The 20,060-nt window shown below is 53.1% G+C and overlaps 1 protein-coding gene across 2 annotated transcripts in view; it reads right to left on the bottom strand.

Moving 5' to 3' along the window:
• Positions 1-362: 362 nt before the first annotated feature.
• The window catches only part of USF2 (upstream transcription factor 2, c-fos interacting), a 25,851-nt gene continuing 6,153 nt past the window's right edge, over positions 363-20,060 (bottom strand). Inside the window, exons 2-10 of one of the 2 annotated variants that reach the window (XM_053267240.1) lie at positions 18,005-18,051; positions 16,924-17,063; positions 15,419-15,538; positions 8,532-8,685; positions 6,962-7,049; positions 6,297-6,355; positions 4,927-5,021; positions 3,116-3,244; positions 363-1,804 (exon numbers count right to left, since the gene is read on the bottom strand). In XM_053267240.1, coding sequence (XP_053123215.1) covers positions 1,715-1,804; positions 3,116-3,244; positions 4,927-5,021; positions 6,297-6,355; positions 6,962-7,049; positions 8,532-8,685; positions 15,419-15,538; positions 16,924-17,063; positions 18,005-18,051 — 922 coding nt within the window. In that variant the 3' untranslated portion in view covers positions 363-1,714. The remainder of the gene's footprint in view (positions 1,805-3,115; positions 3,245-4,926; positions 5,022-6,296; positions 6,356-6,961; positions 7,050-8,531; positions 8,686-15,418; positions 15,539-16,923; positions 17,064-18,004; positions 18,052-20,060) is intronic. The other variant, XM_053267241.1, reaches the window with a different exon arrangement.

The raw sequence follows: 20,060 nt of genomic DNA, 5'->3' as shown, positions 1-20,060 counted from the left end.
TCTGCAAGTGAACTCATTGATCGTCTTTTGATAAACCATTTGCTTTTCTTCCCTTGATTTCTTCTCCCCCCCCCCATTTCAAAAGGGTGGAGCAAGGCTAAGCAATACAAATATCTCCAAAACGCCAGCCATAGTCCTGGATTTCCGTCTTTCAGGGGGACTGGTATATATAGATATACATATATATATATATATATATATATATATATATATATATATATAAAAATCAAACCTAAGAAACTTGCTATTACAATAATAATAATATTTTGTTTAAGGACCATTTATCATCTTTTCTTAAAAAATCAAAAAGAAATATGAAGGATCTGTTTGGAAATGGGGGAACCCAAAATATAGGAGATTACTTTAAAGAATTCACCTCCCGATTTATTTATTTTTAAACTTGAAATCCTAAAATGCTGGAGTTTAATTAAAAAAATAATATAACATCAAACACACAAAAAAGCAACCCTGCTGTCAAATCCAGTCCACCACTAAAAAGCTTTCCTAACGGCCTGGGTTTCAGCTATCATACAAACACCGTACCTCTATACAAACGCGCCTGGAACTAATAAAATAAAAGAGAGATTACTTACAAGGAGGGGGGGGGGAGAAGGGAAGAAGAAGGGGAACAGAGACAGAAGATGACTTCAAGGTTGTATCCCACTGTGCCTTTAAAAAGAAAACAATAATTTGGGAGGGGTGCGAGAACAGAGGGATGGAGCTAGAACTGGGGCTCCCTGCAGATGAAGGACTACAACTCCCATCATCCTTATTGATCGCCACGGCAGGGGATGATGGGAGCTGTAGTACAACGGCAGCCCGGGGGGGGTTGAAATTGTGCAGCTCCGAGTGAAAAGATGGAGCTCAGAAGCACACACGATCCACCAGCTAACCTTCTCTGTTCAAACCACAGAGCAAGATTTAGAGTGGAAGTTAATAGAAATTAAAGACCCATCAATGGAACAGGCCTTGGTTAAGAGTTCACCTCATGCTTACGGAGCTGGTGTTTCAAGGGAACTTTTGCTATGGGTTGCATTTTTTTTTCTAGTAACCCCCGCCCCCCAACCAATCAGTCGCCCTCCAAGACCTCCAATTCTCGTCCAATTCAGCAGCGAAACCTGAGGCTGACCTAACTTACCCCCCTCGCCACCTCGTTTCATGGCTATTAACAGAAGGCGGCGAGACTCAAAAACGCCCCAGGGTCAGGAGGAGGAGACGGGACCCAAGTGCTTGGGCGGGGAGGGGAGGCTCAAAGGGGAGGTTACCCCCTGCCCCAAAGCGCTCAAACCCCCAAGATCCAGCAGAGGAAAAAGAAAAAACAAAGATTGGCTAACCTGTGTTAAAAATCTACTATAAAAAAATGCAGGTTTTGTCTGTTCCGTCTGAATATATCTTAAGTCAAGGAAGGGAAGTTTTTTTTGGGGGGGGGGGGAGAATTAGGGAGGTGTGTGTGGGGGCAGCCGGAGGGCCTTTCGGAACAGAAGCAAGGGCGAGCGGGGCTAACAGGCCACCTGAACAGAGACCCCCCGCCCCGCCACCGTTTCCCCTGATTTTCCCCTAGCAATACCCCCCGCCGCCGGGGAAAGGAAGCCGGGTTCATTCCGGGGAGTGGTTCCCCTCGCGCTCTACTAAAGGACCGGAGACGTGAAGGATGAGATCCCGTGTGAAGAGGCAGCAGCAAGGAAGAGCCATCGGGGGTGGGTGGGGGTGTGTGTTACTGCCCCGGGGCGTCCCCCACGATCTCGATGCCGTGTTGCTGCAGCTGCGCCCTCAGAAGTGCGTTTTCGTTTTTCAGCTCCTCGATCTGTAGCCGGGGGGGGGGGAGGAAGGGAGAGACATGGTCGTCAAAGCAGGGTCACTGTTAATGGTGCATGTGCAATGGATATACTCCAGGGGTTAGGAACATAGGAGGCTGCCATATACGGAGTCAGACCATTGGTTTATCTAGCTCAGTACTGTCTTCACAGACTGGCAGCGGCTTCTCCAAGGTCGCAGGCAGGAGTCTCTCTCAGCCTTATCTGGGAGATGCTGCCAGGGAGGAAACTTGGAACCTTCTGATGCTCTTCTGAGAGTGGCTCCACCCCCTGAGGGGAATCTCTTCCAGTGCTCATACATCAAGTCTCCCGTTCATATGCAACCAGGGCAGACCCTGCTTAGCTAAGGGGGCAAGTCATGCTTGCCACCACCAGACCAGCTCTCCTCTCCAGCTCTCTTTGAGAGCGGTTCTCAAAGCCGAGTCCTCAGATCCCAACCTGGGTGCCTCCAGATGTCGCTGGACTACAACTCCCATCATCCCCAGCTACAATGCATCATGGTGGAGGGTGAAGGGAGTTGTAGTCCAGCAACATCTGGCGGAGCCCAGGTCGACGAACTGTTGCCCCAGATGTTGCTGGATGGCAACTTGGGGACAAGAGCCTGACAACACTGAGGGACCATCCATGAGAACAGCCCCGCTGGATCAGGCCCACAGCCTCTCTAGTCCAGCATCCCGTTTCTCACACAGTGGCCCACCAGATGCCTCTGAGAAGCCCACAGGCCGGAAGTAACGGAAGCACTTTCACACACACACACACACACACACACACACACACACTCTGCACAATTAACCTATGGAACTCTCCGCCACAGGATGTGGTGACGGCCACTAGCTTGGATGACTTTACAAGGGGCTTAGACAGGCATGGAGGAGAGGTCTATCAACGGCTACTAGCTGGAGGGCTATAGGCCACCTCTAGCCTCAGAGGCAAGACGCCTCTCAATACCAGTTGCAGGGGAGCAACCGCAGGCAGGCCCTCAACTCCTGCCTGCAGGCTTCTCAGGGGCATCTGGTGGGATGCTGTGGGAAACAGGATGCTGGATGGGCTTAGGGCCCGATCCAATCCAGGAGGACTGTTCTTAGGACATCACTGTGGGTCCAGGACCTGCCCTCTCTCCTGCGGTTGCTCCCCTGCAACTGGTGTTGAGAGGCATCATGCCTCTAAGGCTGGAGGTGGCCCCCAGCCCCCAGACTAGTAGCCATCAGTAGACCTGCCCTCCATGAACTTGCACATTTGGTGCCTGGCTGCACCTCCCAGAGAGCCGGGCCCCGTCTGGCCTGGGGCCAGGGCCACGCTACCTGCTGCTGCAACAGGTCGTTGTCCATCTGCAGCCTCTCGGCCTCCTTGAAGGTCTCCTGCATGCGCTGGTTCGTCTGACGCAGCTCCCGGATGTAGTCGCAGGCTTTGGAGAGGATGCCGCCTTTGCTCTGCGGAACAGAGGGAGACAGGGAGCTGTCTTCTACCGAGTCGGGCCTCCGGTCCATCTCGCTCAGGGTCGTCGGCACAGACTGGTAGCGGCTTCTCCAAGGCGGCAGGCGGGAGTCTCTCTCCGCCTCCCTGCAATTGCTGTCCCAGGCAGAAGCCAAGAAGCCCCCCAACACTCCTGCTTCTAACTGGGCGCGTTATTGATCCAACCACCCTCGAGTTATTCTACTTTGCTGGAATTCTCAATGCAGAACTTCTTTGGACTTCCTGCAAGTCAATCCCTCAAGCGGGGAGAAAAAGCCAGAGGGCTTGTTTTGGGGAGAGTGGGAGGGGGGCATTTCAATTTTTTTTGGTTGTGGGGGGGGGGAGGCTTGAATTTTAATTAGATTCTGCACCCAGGTCAAACGATCATTCTCTTCTGAGTGCCGCTCAGAGAACCAAGAATTGCAAGCTTGGAATTCCCCAAACCCCTCCGCCAAACGTCTTGGGGCCCTGGGTATTTAAGAGAACGTCTTCTTCATAATGAGCCCCACCGGCCATTGAGGTCGTCTGGAGAGATCTGTTTCCAGTTGCCGCCAGCTCGGCTGGTGGCCACACGGGGGCGGGCCTTCTTGGCTGCTGCCCCAAGGTTATGGAATGCACTCCCTACGGAAATACGATCCTCCCCACCTCTGGCAATTTGTAAAAAAAAAAAAAAAAAGCATCTGAAAACCCACCTCTCCACCCAAACTTGTGCAGCTTTTGAAATGTGTAGGCTTTAATCTGTTCTTGACTTGGACACTGTTTACATGGTTTCCCCGTTTCGTGTATGTTTTTCACTTGCTTTATGTTACTGTTAACCGCCCAGAGAGGAAAGTTTGGGGCGGTGTCCAGATCTGATAAATTTAAAAAATGAATAAATCAATCTTTTTTAAAAACAGACGCTGCCACTAGGGGGCGGTGACGGGCACGGGGCACTATGTCCCCCAAGAGGCTCTAACTGCAGGATTCTTAAGCAAGGAGTGTGCCAGTGAAACTCGTGGGAGTGTCAGAGGATCGACAGGAATGGGGCAGAAAGTCTGGGAGGGGGCATGCCCCGTGACAGAGCCCCCAGCCACCCCACGGCAGGTCTAACTAGCTTTTCCTGACCTAGTGGAGGAGGGCAAGGGCAAAAGACCCACCTGGGTTGCTTCTGGCCGGCCCCAGCAGAGATCGGGCAAGATACCGCCGGATGATGGCAGAGTCTTGCAAGGCTGCGGGGAGCTCTCGCGAGATCTCGCTCCAAGATCCCGGTGGATCCCGCAAGAGTTGCCCCAAGCGTCAGGGGGTATACGAAGGAGGGCTGGCCAGGGAGGAGAGGGCCGTCCAGGAAGAGGGCTTACGGGACTCAGACTGAACCTCGGGGCAGCATCTCCCGAAGGGGCTGCTGAATGGAACAAGCCCCTGAAAAGGAGTAACACCCGCCGCTGTGAGGCTCGGAGGCCGTCCTACCCCCCCGCTGGCACTAGAGGGCAGCAATCCCAGAGCAGGGCGTGCCGGGGAGAAAGAAACCCAGAGGGGCTGGGAGAAAATCCCGCCGAGGCGGCCAATCGGCAGACAACGCTTCAGTCACACGCCTCGTGCGGCCCAACACATCGGCAGCTCCCCCCCCCGCTCACTCCCGATTTTTCTCAGGCACGCCCCCCCCCCCGGCCTGGCTCCTCACCGCCCCCGTCTTGCTGTTGTCCGTATTGCAGTCTGGAATGATTTTCGAGAGCTGGACGATCCAGTTGTTGATCTTGTCTCGCCTCCGCCGTTCCACTGGGGGGGGGGGGGACAGGAAAACAACGGGATGAACGTAGAACATCGAGGGGTGCCTTATACCGAGTCAGACCCTTGGCCCCGCGCCTTCAAAACGATCCGCGTTTCTTTTCAGACTGAGAGCCCCTTGGGGGGCAAGGAACCAGCTTATATATTCTTATTGCTCCATGCAAACCTTTCCAATGCAAAGCAGGATATAAATCACAGTCCTAAGTGAATACCGTATTTATCCGAATAGAAGACGACTCGGAATTTAAGACGACCCCCTTTAAAAAAATACAGCTGCTGTAGGTTATACCTGTATTTACCCCAAAGCAAGCAGACTCCGAGTTTAAGACAACCCCCGGATTTCTAACTTCAAATAACTTTGGGGGGGGGGCTCAGTCTTGGATTCAGGTAAATACGGTACGTTATTGGATGATGACTCCCACCATCCTAAGCCACCGTGGGCAGCAGGCAGAGATGATGGGAGTTGTAGTCCAACCCCAGTTGGAGGGCTGAAGTTGTGCACCCCTGCTCTGCAGGACGCCCCACATCAATTTTTTCAGGGATTCGATTCAGGGATTCTGTCCTATGCCCCATGGTGGCGGGGGTGGGTGGGGTGGTGGTGCTGCCAAGCTATCCAGATGAGTAGTAAAATTTGGATTTCAGCCTTTCAGTGGCTTGGGAAGGGTGCTGGAGGTACAAATACAAAGCGGTATATAAATGAATATTTATATAGCGCTTTTTAACCGAAGTCCCCAAAGCGGTTTATACAGATATAAACAAATATAATAAAATGGCTCCCTGCCCCCCCAAAGGCTCCCAATCATACAAAGAAGCGTAAGTTAAGAGACACTTAACAGCAACAGCCACTGGAGGGAGGCTGTGCTGGGGACGGATAGGGCCAGTTGCTCCCCCAAAGGAAAAAAGAGAGAGAGAGAGCGCTACCACTTTTAAAAGGTGCCCCTTTGCTCAGTTAGCAGGGGAACTCTCTCCTGCTAAATGCAGAGCTCTCCTAAGAAGCCACGGTAGCGCAGTGATTAAAGTGCTGGACTAGGACCAGGGAGACTCGAGTTCAAATCTCTGGAGGGAGGGAAGAGGCCTGGCCCTTCAGCAAGCTCTTTTAAGGTGGTGCAGCCCCCAAGGTGGAAAGGCTGGCATTCCTGCTCAAGGAATGTGTTTAAACACACACACACATACACACACACACACACACACACACCCACACACACACACACCCAGAGGCTGTGCATGTGTGTGTGTGTCTCCCAGCTCCTCAACTCTGCTACGCACCTTCATTGTGCTGGGCTCTTCTCCTCTCGTCCCGTGGCGTCCGCGTCCCATCCATTTTCCTAGGTATAAAAGTAAAGGCGTGAGGGGAAAGAAATCGGAGTGTGTGTGCGCAAACTCTCCGAAGCAGCTGTACTCCACATTTTAAGTTTCAAGGGCCTCCACATTTCAATGCCTCCTCCCCTCGCCCTACAGAAACTGGGGTAGAACAGAGATTCCCAAGTGATGTCGGACTACAACTCCCATCATCCACTGCGGCCCGGAATAACGGGAAATGTAGCCCAACAACAGCTGAGGACCCAAGCTTTGTAACCCCTGGGCTATAGCCCTGCTGGATCAGACCAACGGCCTCTCCGTCCCAGCACCCTGTTCCCCATAGGAAGCAGCCTTCTACCAAGTCTGACCCTCGGTCCATCGAGCTCCCTTTTGTCTACTCTGACTGGCAGCAGATTTCCAGGGTTTCAAGCAGGATTCCTTCCCAACTCTACCTGGAGCTGCTGCCAGGGATTGAACTCGAGACCTTCAGCATGCAAAGCAGGGACTCTGCCACTAACTTACAGTCCCTGCCTTTGCCTTGGGACCTGACATTGTCCAGTTCCCGGGTAAAACCGCCCTAGCCAGCAGAGCTCCCATTCCTTTTCCTCTCTACTTCCAAAAGCCAGACGTACGGGGAGTAAGGGTGAGTACGAGGGGCGATGGTGCGTTGCGTTCCCGTCTGAAGCACGTCCTGCGGCGTCATCATCACGTAGAACTGGCCTGGAAGAAAGAGAGAGAGAGAGAGAGTTTGCCCACTCCTTAAGGAGGAAACACACAGAGCAAAAGGATCGAGGCAAATGGAGAAATGTTAGGAAGCGTGGATCGTATGGAGAAAGGCTCACAGGAACAGAGGAAGCTGCCTTCTACTGAGTCAGACATCTGGTCGATCTAGCTCAGTATTGTCTTCCCAGACTGGCAGCGGCTTCTCTAAGGTTCTCTGTGGATGCGAAAGCTGGACTTTGAAGAAGCCAGACAGAAAAAGCACTGACGCTTTTGAACTTTGGTGCTGGAGAAGACTTTTGAGGAGACCGTGGACAGCCAGGAAAACCAACAAATGGATCCTAGAACAAATCAATCTGGAATTTTCACTTGAGTCACAAATTACCAGGCTCAAACTATCAGACTTTGGACACATTATGCAAAGACCCAGCTCCCTTGAGAAGTCCATAATGCTGGGGAAAGTTGAAGGAAAGAGAAGAAGAGGATGACCAGCAGCAATGCGGATGGATTCGATTACGACAGCAATGAAGGCACCAGTGAGAGACCTTCAAGGCCAAGTTGAAGGCAGACCATCCTGGAGAGAATCCATCTATGTGGTCGCTAAGAGTTGACACCAACTTGACGGCACTTAATCGATCAATCAAAATCTCCAAGGCTGCAGGCAGGAATCTCTCTCAGGCCTATCTTGGAGATGCCAGGGAACCTCAGAGGCCCTCCCCTGAGGGGAATATCGTATAGCAACTAGGAAACCCAATACCAAAATATACCGCACCATGGCCCACATAGACAGCTGTGTGCATGCCTCAATTCCACAGGAGTACAACGGGCATGGCAAGATGCGATTCCAGACACACAGCCCCGCTAACTCTGCGACGAGGCACCTTTCAAAAGCGGCGACGCACTTTACTGAGCAGGGGGAGAGCAACTGGCCTTATCCGTCCCCAGCACAGCATCCCTCCAGTGGCTGGTACCTATCTTATGTTTCCTTTTTAGATTGTGAGCCCTTCGGGAGACAGGGAGCCACTTTATTATTATTATTTATTCATTCAATTTCTATACTGCCCTTCCAAAAACGGCTCCGGGCGGTTTACACGGAGAAATAATAAATAAAATAAGAGAGGATGGATCTTCCTATTTATTTTTTGCACTTACATCCCGCTCTTCTTCCGAGGAGCTCAGAGCAGTGCACATGGTTATTTTTATCCCCACAACAACCCTGTGAGGTAGGTTAGGCTGAGAGAGAAGTGACTGGCCCAGAGTCACCCAGCGGGTTTCATGGTTGGATGGCGATTCGAACTCGGGTCTTCCCAGTCCTAGTCCAGCACTCTAACCACTACACTATGCTGGCTCTTATTGAGGGATTATTGATTTCTGTATTGTAAACCGCTTTGGAAACTTTGGTTGAAAAGCGGCATATAAATGTTTGTAGTAGTAGCGTTGGGGGGAGGCAGGGACTGTGCTTCCCGGGCTGGTGCTGCCTACCTCCGGCCTGCGCCAGGGACTGATCCGTCGTCTGCACCGACACTGCCGTGGTGTCCCCCACCGTGGAAGCGGGGAAGTAGGCGAACCGGGCCTCACCGCTGACGGCATCCGTCGCTGGGCTCCCGCCATTGCTGAAGGGGTTCTGGATCACAGCCTGCAGAGGACGAGAAGGAGAGCAAGGAGAAGATTTCAGCCGTCTGTGGCCAAGGCTGCCTCCTGAGTCAGACCCTGAGCCCATCCAGCTCAGCACTGCCTACCCCAACTGGCAGCGGTTTCTCCAAGCGTACAGGAAGGAGTCCCTCGCCGTCCTGCTTGGAGATGCGGCCAGGGGTGGAACCTGAGACCTTTCGCGTGCAAGGCAGATGTTTTGCCCCTGAGCTCCGGCCCCATCTCCTCCGTGCGAAGGGAGCCGGTCTTGTGGTGGGAAGCCTGAATTGTCCCCTTTGCTAAGCAGGGTCTGGCTTGGTTTGCATTTGAATGGGAGACCACGTATGAGCACTGTAAGATATTCCCCTTTGGGGATGGCGTCGCTCTGGGAAGAGCAACTAGGTTCCACGTTCTCTCCCTGGCATCTCCAAGATAGGGCTGAGAAACTCCTGCCTGCAGTCTTGGAAAAGCTGCTGCCAGCCTGGGTAGACAGTACTGAGCTAGATGGACCAAGGGTCTGGCTCAGTATATGGCAGCGTCCTATATTCCAGCCCCTAAGTGGAATATCTTGCCACAGACAGTGCTCACACGTAGTCACCCATCCAAATGCAAACCAAGGTGAACCCTGCTTAACAAAGAGGACAATTATCCCTCACTACAAGACCAGCTCTTCACCCTTAAAAACAGCATTTAGGAACCTTGGAAGCTGCCTTCTACTGAGTCAGACCCTTGGCCCATCCAGCTCAGTATTGTCTACACTGACTGGCAGCAGCTCTCCAAGGTCTCTCTACCTGGAGATGCTGCCAGGAACTAAAACTGGGACCTTCTAAATACAATACAGGTGACAAAGGCCACAATGACAGGGGGTGATGGGAGTTGTAGTACAACGTCACCTGGGGACCAGTGTTCCCTCTAACAGGGATTCCCAGCTGCTGTGGACTACAACTCCCAAAACCCCCAAACGCCATTGCAGCTGGGGATTCTGGGAGTTGTAGTCCACAACAGATTGAGAACTGCTGAGGAACCAGGATTTCAAATGTGATAGCATCTGATACAACCCGAGAAAGAGGAAACCCTTTCAAAACAAGCGGCTGGAAAAATTTCATTATGGAAACCTTAGCTTTCTATTGCTCAATAATGTTTTGCTTCTCCCCTTCTTTTCCTGTGGCTCATATTTTGTTTGAGCAAAGCCTTACAAATTCAAAAATCAACACACTATGTATATAAATCATTAACATGATCTACCAAGGCGGGTGCCGGGAAGTAAGGAAGGATGGAAGAGGATTAGGGGAGGAAGGCAGGCACTGTTTATTTGTTTGTTTAGTACATTGATATACTGCCCCATACAAAAACGTCCTGGGGCGGTTCACAATATTATGAAGCCAGGATTAAATTTCCATTTAATGGAAATGTACCCGGATATTCTAAGTATTTACTGCCCTCTTGTGGTTAAAAGGAGGAAGCCCCTCTAAAACAGAAGGACCCGCCTTTCATTCCCAGAGATATTAAGAATAATTTGTATTTATTAAGGCTCATCTTTAATGTTCCTGTCACTCCATTAAAGAAACCTTAGCCGCCTGCTCACAGGAGTGTTTGTCAATTAAGCAATTAGTTTCGTCAAGTATGCAAATGTTATGAATTAATTACGACTTTCGGATGCGCAAATTCTAACAGACGGCATCGTAACGCAGGCGCCCCTTCCAATGTACGAGGGGGACTCTAATGAGGACGCTTGCCATCTGCAGCTTTTATAAGCCTTCATATTAATTTTAATATAACATCAATAACGTGGTGGCGTCTACGTCTGTAGGAACGGACTCTCCCGGACCGATCACGGAAGGGAGGGCTTCCCAACGCTCGAAACACGTTTCTTGATGAAGTCCGCTCAAACAGCGGGGAGAGCTGGTCTTTTGCAGTAGTTGTCCCCTGGGCTAAGCAGGGTTCATCCTGGTTTGCATTTGAATGGGTGCCCACATGCGAGTGCTGTCAAATATTCCCCTTAGGGGAGGGGCCGGAGGCTCAGGAAAAGAGCATCTGCTTTGACGGCAGAAGGTCCCAGGTTCAATCCTGGCCACATCTCCAGGCAGAGGTCCTGCCTGAAACCTTGGAAAGCCGCTGCCAGTCAGTGTAGACAGCGTTGACCACTGTGATTCCTGGCTCGGCACGACAGCTGTGTGTGTGTTCGTTTTAAAAGGAGGGTCATTGTTCAGTGGGAGAGGACCTGCTTGCTTTACCCGGGTTCAATCCCTGGCAACATCTCCAGGTAGGGCCAGAAAAGACTTCGGCCTGAAACCTTGGAGAGCTGCTGCCGGTCAGAGTTGACAAGACCGAACTAGATGGACCAATGGCGTGACTCAGTATAAGGCAGCTTCCTATGTTCCTGATAGCCAGTAACTACTCACAGCCCTGTTCACATTTTATTTTCGCCCCGCACAGCTAGTCATACATTATGTCGGACGCAGGTACGGTAGTACCCTTCCAATCTGTGCCCTGCTTTTGAGAGATCTGTGCGCAAGTTCACTTTTAAAATGGACACAGGTTTGGCCATTCGCACAAAACAGGTACAAGCGTACGGACATCTGTACACTCATACAACATCGGGTGGGCCACTGGGTGAAACAGGATGCTGAACCAGATAGGCCTTGGGCCTGATCCAGCAGGGCTGTTCTTACGTTCTATGTTATGGTCAACAAATCAGCCCCATTCAGACATTATGCTGTACGAGTGTACAGATGTCTGTACACTCATACGTGTGCGTGTGTGTGTGTGAGAATGACTATACCCATGCACATTTTAAGAGAGAACCTGGGATACAGGCCCTTCAAATGCATGGTATAGATTGGAAATGATTATTATTTACATTTAAATGTAAACGTACTTCTTATTTTATATGTTTATTTGTTTATTACATTTATAACCCGCTTTTCCTCCGAGGGGCTCACGCTTAGTTTTAGCCTCACAACAAGCCTGCGAGGTCGGTTAGGCTGAGAGAGACATGACTGGCCCAGAGTCACCCAGCGAGTTTCATGGTTGAATGGGGATTCGAACTCGGGCCTTCCCAGTCCTCGTCCAACACTCTAACCACTATGCTATGCTGGCTCCTGCTTCTACATTTAATACAGAAGCGGGTCTGTCTTCTGCTTCTATACCTCTGCACCAGCGTTCAACGTAACATGTGAATGACTGTACCTGCGGACACTCGTCGCGCAAGTGTTGAACATAATGTGTGAATGGGCCTATACCAGGCCTGCTCAACTTAGGCCCGCCCCCCAGCTGTTTTTTAACTACAACTCCCACAATCCCCAACCACCGTGCTCAACAGCCAGGGATTATGGGAGTTGTAGGCCACCATCTGCAGGAGGGCCGAAACTGAGCGTCCCTGGCCTATACTGTCTGAATACAGCTCAAGTGTACAGGGGCCATGTGTTTCTGCCCTCGCATGTGTGAACGGGGCCTCTGGCTCTCCCCTCCCATCCCACTGTGGTTTCTGGCCTCTGCTGGCCCCGAGCTTCAAAGCACGTGCGTCTTTCAGGGCATGAAGGTCGGGCTCGACTCTGCCAGGGGAAGTGGGGAGAGAGAGCAGGCCTCGCTCTCGGAGAACGCGAGCCAGCCGCCGGAGGCAGGCCAGAAACCGCATCCTAGAGCGCACTTCTCGAAAAGGACGCCGCCAGCTCACAACCTGACCACGAAATCACATAAATCAACGAGCAGGCCGCTGAACGGCGGCTCGAGGGGCCGAGAAGGCAAGACGGGGCCCCTTTCCAAGGTAGAGGGCTGCCGTCTCTAAACCTGCCTCCCCGAGGGAGGGGAGGAGAGCTGGTCTGGTGGGAGCGCGCACGAACGCTCCCCTCTGCTAAGCAGGGCCTGCCTTGGTTTGCATTCGGATGGGTGGCCACGCGTGAGTGCTGCAAGGGAATTCCCCTGTGGCCACTGGTCTTCACTGTAAGGGCTAGGGGGGCTAGTGGTAGTCCCTGTCCACCTGGCAGGCTGCAACACCCGGGACGTTTTTTGCATGGGGGCGGGGGGGAAGACGACTTCATAAGGCCTTTGAAATTATGTATGGTGTGGAGAGAGAGCGAGAAATTGTTCTCCCTCTCTCCCAACACGAGATCCAGGGGTCACCCCATGAAACGGAAGGCTGGGAAATTTGGGACCGACAAGAGGAAGTACTTTCCCCACGCAGCGCATAATTAGCCTATGGAATTCTCTGCCACAGGATGTGGCGATGGCTACTCAGATGGCGTTACAAGGGGTTTCAACCAGTTTGTGGAAGACAGGCCTATCCGTGGCTACTTGTCTGGTGGCTACAGGCCATCTCCAACCTCCGAGACTAAATGCCTCTGAATACCAGTTGAGGGCGTGAAGACTTTGCTCAGTGCTGGGAGGGCCCTTTAAGGGAGACAGGCCCATCTAGTCCAGCACCTTGTTTCACACAGTGGCCCACCAGATGCCGCTGAGAAGCCCACTGGCAAGAGCGGTCTCCCTTAAAGGGCCCTCCCAGCAGTGAGCAAAGTGTCGTTCTGTGCAGAGACGTTGCTGACTACAACTCCCAGCATCCTCAGCGGCAACGGTTGTTGGCAGGGGATGCTGGGAGTTGTAGTCCTCAACTTCTGGGATTCCACGTTACAGGGAACACAGGCCTTGCCAATGGCTCTCACGTGGAAGGCTCTTTGCCAAAGTGGCCGCTGACGGGGCCGTAACTCTGTGGAAGAGCATCGGCTTCGCCTGCAGGAAGGTTCCAGGTTCCCTCCCTGGCGGCATCTCCCGTTAGAGCTGGGAAAGACTCCTGCCTGAAACCACGGAGAAACGCTGCCGGTCAGTGCAGGCAACGCTGAGCCGGACGGGCCAATGATCTGACTCAGTAGGCAGCAGCTTCCTATGTTGCCAGCGTGTGTACAGACAACGTGGGCTTAATGAAATATCGGAACTGGGCTCGGACGGAGAGCAGATCTTCCAGAACTTGTCGCTCTCTGCAGCTGGAGACAGAGACGGACAAAACCCACCCCAGGCGCTGAAGGCACCAGCAGAGTTCACTCTGCTCCTAAACAGCATTTACCTTATTTTCATATACTTGCATAGCAGCCGTTCCATCTCTGGGGGAAAAGAAAGAGCTACGTGAGGGGATGCCAAGGAGGGGGCTGGAGCTCAGGGGGAGAGCATCTGCTTGCTCTCACGCAGAAGCCCCCAGGTAGGGCTGGGAAAGACTCCTGCCTGAAACCCTGGAGAGACGCTGCCAGTCAGTGTAGACAATCCCCAGCTGGACGGCCCAAGGGTCTGACTCAGGAGGCGGCAGCTCCGGATGATTATATGTCCCCACAGGATAGAGCCGTGCAACGTCAGCCCGCCAAGTGTTGTGGGAAACACAGCTTCCATCATCCCTGACGCCTGACCACTGGGGCTACACGCACTACGTGCTGGGAGCTGTAGTCCAAAAAAACAGCTGGGAGGCGGAGGTTGTGCAACGCGAGAAGCAGGGTCACGCCATGAAACCGAAGCTCAGGAAATGTAGGACCGACAAAACGGAAGCCCTTCCCCACCCAAGGCACAATTCACCCAGGGAACTCTCCGCCACAGGATATGGTGACGGCCACTAGCTTTGCATGGCTTTACAAGGGGCTTAGACAAGGTCATGGAGGACAGGTCTATCGAGGGCTACTAGCCTGGTGCCTACAGGCCACCTCCAGCCTCTCAATATCAGTTGCAAGGGAGTAACAGCAAGAGAGAGGGTATGCCCTCAACTCCTGCCTGTGGGTTTCTCAGGGGCATCTGGTGGGACACTGTGGGAAACAGGATGGTGGACTAGATGGGCTTCCTTGGGCCCGATCCATTCCAGGAGGGCTGTTCTTATGTACTTATGGCATCACTGTGGGTCCTACCCCCTAAGATGGGCGTGATGCTTGCTCTTAAGCAGGTGACGAAAAAAAGAATTGTCTGGGCAGCAGAAAAGCGGCACCCTGCTATCACAGAGAGGCAGCCCTTCAAGTCTAAAACAGTGGTCTTCATTGAGAAGCCCGGGGGCCCGTGGATGCCCCCCGCCCCTAACCGTAATTAGCCCTTGACTAATTGTTTACTGGGCCTGTGTGATGTTTCGGCCAAAGCGGAACACTCTGCACAGTCCCACTGGCACCACGCGGAGAGGACTATTCCCATCATGCAGTGCGGCACCTTGCCTTTTATGGGGGAAAGATCCCCTTAAGATCCGACGTGGGCCTCAGCACCAACCACTATGATCACTAGGATTTGTAGACCGCTTTTCAACAGGTGCTCTCAAAGCCATTTACAAAGAAAAACAAAGCCACTCAAGGAAGAGGGCTCCCTGTCCCCCAAAGGGCTCACAAGCTCCAAAAAAAGAAAAACAAGGCAGACCCTAGCCACAGCCCCTGGAGGGGGGACGGATCGGGCCAGTTGCTCCCCCGCCCGCTAAATACCAGAGAATCGCCACTTCTAAAAAGGCACCTCTTTGCTCGGTTGAGCAGGGGATGTTGGAAGGGGTACACAGAGTGCTAGGAAGGGTCGTCCTTCCCAGGGCGAGCGGAGCGCCCCATCTGAGTGCTTTTGGTGGAGCTCTTAGCAGAGGGCTCAGCCTCTCTTAAAGGGCCCTCCCAGCGCCGAAAAAAAAGTGCCGCGCTGTGCAGAGTGGGGACCTTTTCTCAGGCCGAACAGGTCTTTGAAATACGGCGGAGAGACTGCTGGCCTCAACCCAGCGCCAGAGTCCGAGGCTGCCACGCCGACGCCCCTACCTGAGCCACGGCTTGCTGGCTGCCGGCAAAGGCCGCCGTCGAGACCACACTGACCGCTCCCGTGGTGTCTGCCTGCCCGTCCAGCTGACTGTCCGTCACCTGGACGACTCTGTACGTCACCTGGGAGAAGAAGCAGAGGAGGGTCACTCTGGGGTGCGAGCCGGATCAAGAGCGGGCAGGCGGTGGCTGGACCCCAGGGAGATGTCGACAGGGGCTGGTGGAAACTTTCAAGGCCAGAAGCCTGGAATGGGGCTACTTGGGCAACCAGGCAGGGGCCAAGGAGCTTGACTGACACTCCGAGACGTGCATTTTCTACGCTTCTGCGCCCCGCCACGCCCACAGCAAGCCGGGGATGGATTGTGGCACCCCTCTGAGCATTTCTACCGAACCCGCAGCCGCCCCTGAAGAGGTCGTAGGCCTGCGGACCACATCGGCCGGGATGGAAGAAGCCAGGACTGAGCCACATGTTCGAAGGGGATCACATGGTATAGCCCTCCTCGGAGCTCCCACTTCAGAATACAGGTGTGACTATAGAGAGTGCGACCAGGCTGGGGGGTAAGGTGATGAACTGATTAGCAACTGCTCCTTCACGTTTAAGAGAGACAGCACACACTCTGCACACAGCGGGTGGAAACATCAAGTCAAGGGAAGTCCAGACTACAAATCAGTATTTGAATTAAAGAGGGCGGGGGCTAGGTCCCTCCTTAGCTGCTTGTTTTCAGAAGGCTACGGAGGGGATGATTTGGCTGAAACTGCTGGGCAAGGGGAGTTGGTGAGTGCAGGGCTGCAGAAACCCACTAGTCTACTAGTCTGTGACGAGTGAAAAATGATGCCTGACGAGCTAAAGAAGTCCTGATGAGCAATGCACCAGAACAGTCTGACGAGTAAAATATTTTGTCTGGCTGATAAACTTGACAGCCAACGTTTCTTCACCCTGGTGACTTGAGGTTTTCCTTGAGGCGTCTCTCATTTATTCATTCATTTTACATTGATATCCCGCTCTTCCTCCAAGGAACCCAGAGTGGTGCACTACATACTTAAGTTTCTCCTCACAACAACCCTGTGAAGTAGATTAGGCTGAGAGAGAAGTGACTGGCCCAGAGTCACCCAGCAAGTCTCATGGCTGAATGGGGATTTGAACTCGGGGCTCCCCGGTCCTAGTCTGGCACTCTAACCACTACACCACGCTGGCTACGATTTCAGTCCTGTCTCTCTTTCTCCCTGACAGGCTAGCTTTCTTGTGGCAAGGCATTTTCATCATGGATTCAGTATTACAACCCTATCCACCCCTGCCACGGCTCTGAAATGGTGCAGTCCTGGAAGAGCTGTCCCATACAATTCTTCTGAGTGTGCTGATTGGCCAGCTCTCAAACGGGGGCTGACCAATGGGAGAGCTCCTTCCACCCCACCGCCCCCTTCAAGGGCAGACGACCCCCAAGGGCTGGAGCGTTGCCCAGTGGCATCGGCCGCCAAGCGAAGAGACCCCACAGCCGCCTGCGACCCACCTGTCCTCCATTGTTCTCTGTGCGGAACTGGTACTGGATATTATGGTCTGTAAAGGCCGCTTGCTGGACGCTGGCGATGGCCACCGCCGTCTGCTCATCTGCATTCGTGCCGTCTCCTGGCAGAGGATAGAGACCGGTTGCTGACCAGAGGGGCAGCAAAACCCGCCATGAGCCGGGCCCCACACATTGTCGCCATCGGGGCCACCCGGTGGGGGCAGACGCTCGCGGTGGCCGCTGCCGACATCGACTCCTCCCGCCCAGAGATGGAAAATTACAGCCTTTACAGCGGCTCCCTGCCTTATCGCCGCTTCTTCACCCTGACCCTCAAGGAGGGCCGAGCGGCAGTCATTTTTGCCCGGAGGAAAGGGTCCGGGCAACGACAGACAAAGGGCCGGATCCTCTCCACGGAGCAATCTCCGGAAGACGGGCCCGTCAACTGGCATCTCCCTTCCTCCAACACGGTAAAGCGTGAAACATTTACGCGCTTTTCAAAACATCGCGGCAAACCGGGAAGCCGCCAGGCCAACGGGCGGGACCATGAAAGCCGGGAGAGCTGGACGCCGTGCCATAGTGTCCCCTATCTTCCATCCCTGGCGGGGAGACCTTGTCGGCAATCACAGTGAGCCTCCGTCCCCGCAGATGGGACCGAACGCCCCACCGGGCTCATGCCCCTTCCTGCCCTCACGGGCAGCGTCACATGCCTGCCCACGAGAGTTGCCCCTCCGCCCTCCACATGCCCTGCTCCCTCAAGCCACTCCACCCTTTCTCCCTCGCTGCCCCATGCGCCTGGAACCCTTCCCCAATGCCTGCGTGCATGTAAGATTTGGGGTCCCAGTGCCTGCCCACGAGAGTCACGCCTCGACCCTCCACAGGTATCCTGCTCCCTCAAGCAATCCCACCCTTTCTCCCTCGCTGCCCCATGCGCCTGGAACCCTTTCCCCAATCCTCATGCGTGCAACACAGAGAACACCTTGCTTGTCGGGTGTTGCCCGCCTGCAGAACTCCCCCCCTAGCCGGAGGCTACAATTATGGCACTGGGGGGGCGTTTCTGATCCCAATCCGGCCCGAGACCCCGCCTTACCTTCTTGCAGCTCGACTCCCTCTTCACCTTCTTGCTCTTTCTCGTGGCTGTAAGGCAGAGGGAGAAAAGAGACACACAGTTTTGTCTCCGCCAGCTCAGAAGGGGCGTCTCTCTTCTCGACGCATCCTCCACGCAAAGAAGCCCATCGCACAGTGCACCCCTTCTCGACACATCCCGCTCTCTCCCCACGGCGGCTGGCAGGGTGACCGGCTGGCTTTCGGGGATTCCCGCCCTCCGTTACTCCTCGACGAGCCTCTGATCAGCTTCCGAGAAACTCCCAGGCTTTCCCAGAACCGGACTGAAAAGCCCCTTGCTCTCTTATCAACACGTCGCCAAATGGAGCGGCGTCCTGTCAATTATACAAGGCGGGCCCGCGGCCGCAAGTACACGCCAAGAAGAAACGTGCCCGCCGCAAACCTCTGGAGAGGAGAGCGGGTCTGGTGGCAGCAAGCATGACTTGTCCCCTTAGCTAAGCAGGGTCCACCCTGGTTGCATATGAAAGGGAGACTAAAAGTGTGAGAACTGCAAGATATTCCCCTCAGGGGATGGAGCTGCTCTGGGAAGAGCATCTAGGTTCCAAGTTCCCTCCCTGGCTTCTCCAAGAGAGGGCTGAGGGAAATTCCGGCCTGCAACCTTGGAGAAGCCGCTGCCAGTCTGTGAAGACAATACTGCGCTAGATAGGCCAATGGTCTGACTCAGTATATGGCAGCTTCCTATTTTTTTATTTTTATTTTAAAACTCTGCCCCATTCTTCTCACCAATCATGGGGAAGGGCTTGCCACTTTCCTTCGAGAACGAACAATTCTCAGGCCTCAGGATGCTCACAATACAGGGTGTGTTTCGAGGTTTGCAAGGGCAAGGATGTACAAAACCTGCTCTGGTTTGTTGGTTTTAAAGAAAGAGGCAGTGGTTAGAGGTTTGGACCAGGACGAGAGGGGCCCAGATTCAGATCCCCCCAGCCATGAAGCTCACTAGCTGACTTTGTGTCCACTGCTGAGCCCACCTCGCAGGGTTATTGTGAGGATACAATAAAGGAGGGAGAGGAGGACCAGGGGCTCAGTCCCCAGAGCTCCTTGGATGGAGGAAGAATAGAAGAACACTGTAATGAATGAATTAAAGACATGTAAGCAGCAAAAATTCCAGGTCCCTGGAAGCAGGTACATTGGTCGGCATTTCCCATGGCAAACAGCCCACGTGCATCTTTACACGGTATACGTGCTTCTTTGGATACAGCGACATGGTATATGTTGCTCTATACTATATGCTTTGCTTCACTTTTTCACTTGCCTCTTACAGGGTGGAGCTGACCCGGCTCAGTTCAACAGATATATCTAACCTTGTGCACTCAGAATTCAAGTCCTTAGCTGTCATGCATCCTGAAGGATCACAAAAAAAGCACAGCAGAAAACAGGGTTGTGGACGCAGAATCTGCAGCTTCCAGAGAACCTCCATCCCCCCCCCCAAGAAAAGCAAATATCTAGTTCTTATGAAGGATAAGATGGGCTCAGAGGTTGATGGCCATTAGCTGCTGAAGAACCAGAGAGGCGGAAAAGATTTTAAAGGGAGGCGAGGGGGGGGTCGTCCATGGTTTTAATGGGAGGAGAGCTGGTAGCAAGCATGAACTGTCCCCTTTGCTAAGCAGGGTCTGCCCTGGTTTGAATTTGAATGGGAGACAACATGTGTGAGCACTGTCAGATATTTCCCTGAGGGGATGAGGATGCTCTGGGAAGAGAATCGGTTCCAGGTTCCCTCCCTGGCAGCATCTCCAAAATAGGGCTGAGAGAGACTCCTGCCTGCAACCTTGGAGAAGCCGCTGCCAGTCTGTGCAGACAAAACTGAGCTAGGTAGATCAAGGCTCTGACTCAGTATATGGCAGCTTCCTATGTTTCCCTCTTATGATTAGCAAACAGGGTCACATCCTTGTTTTACGCATACCCCCTGCCTTCAAAATATTATATTGGATTTTCAAGCCAGCTTTCTATAAATAGGAATTATACCATCATTTTTTAAAAAAAATTAACTGTTAGTACCGAGCAGCATAAAAACATCAAAACTT

This window comes from Hemicordylus capensis, chromosome 7 (genome assembly GCF_027244095.1).
Source record: "Hemicordylus capensis ecotype Gifberg chromosome 7, rHemCap1.1.pri, whole genome shotgun sequence".
Classification (NCBI taxonomy): Eukaryota; Metazoa; Chordata; class Lepidosauria; order Squamata; family Cordylidae; genus Hemicordylus; species Hemicordylus capensis.
This window is presented reverse-complemented; position numbering and strand designations above follow the sequence as displayed.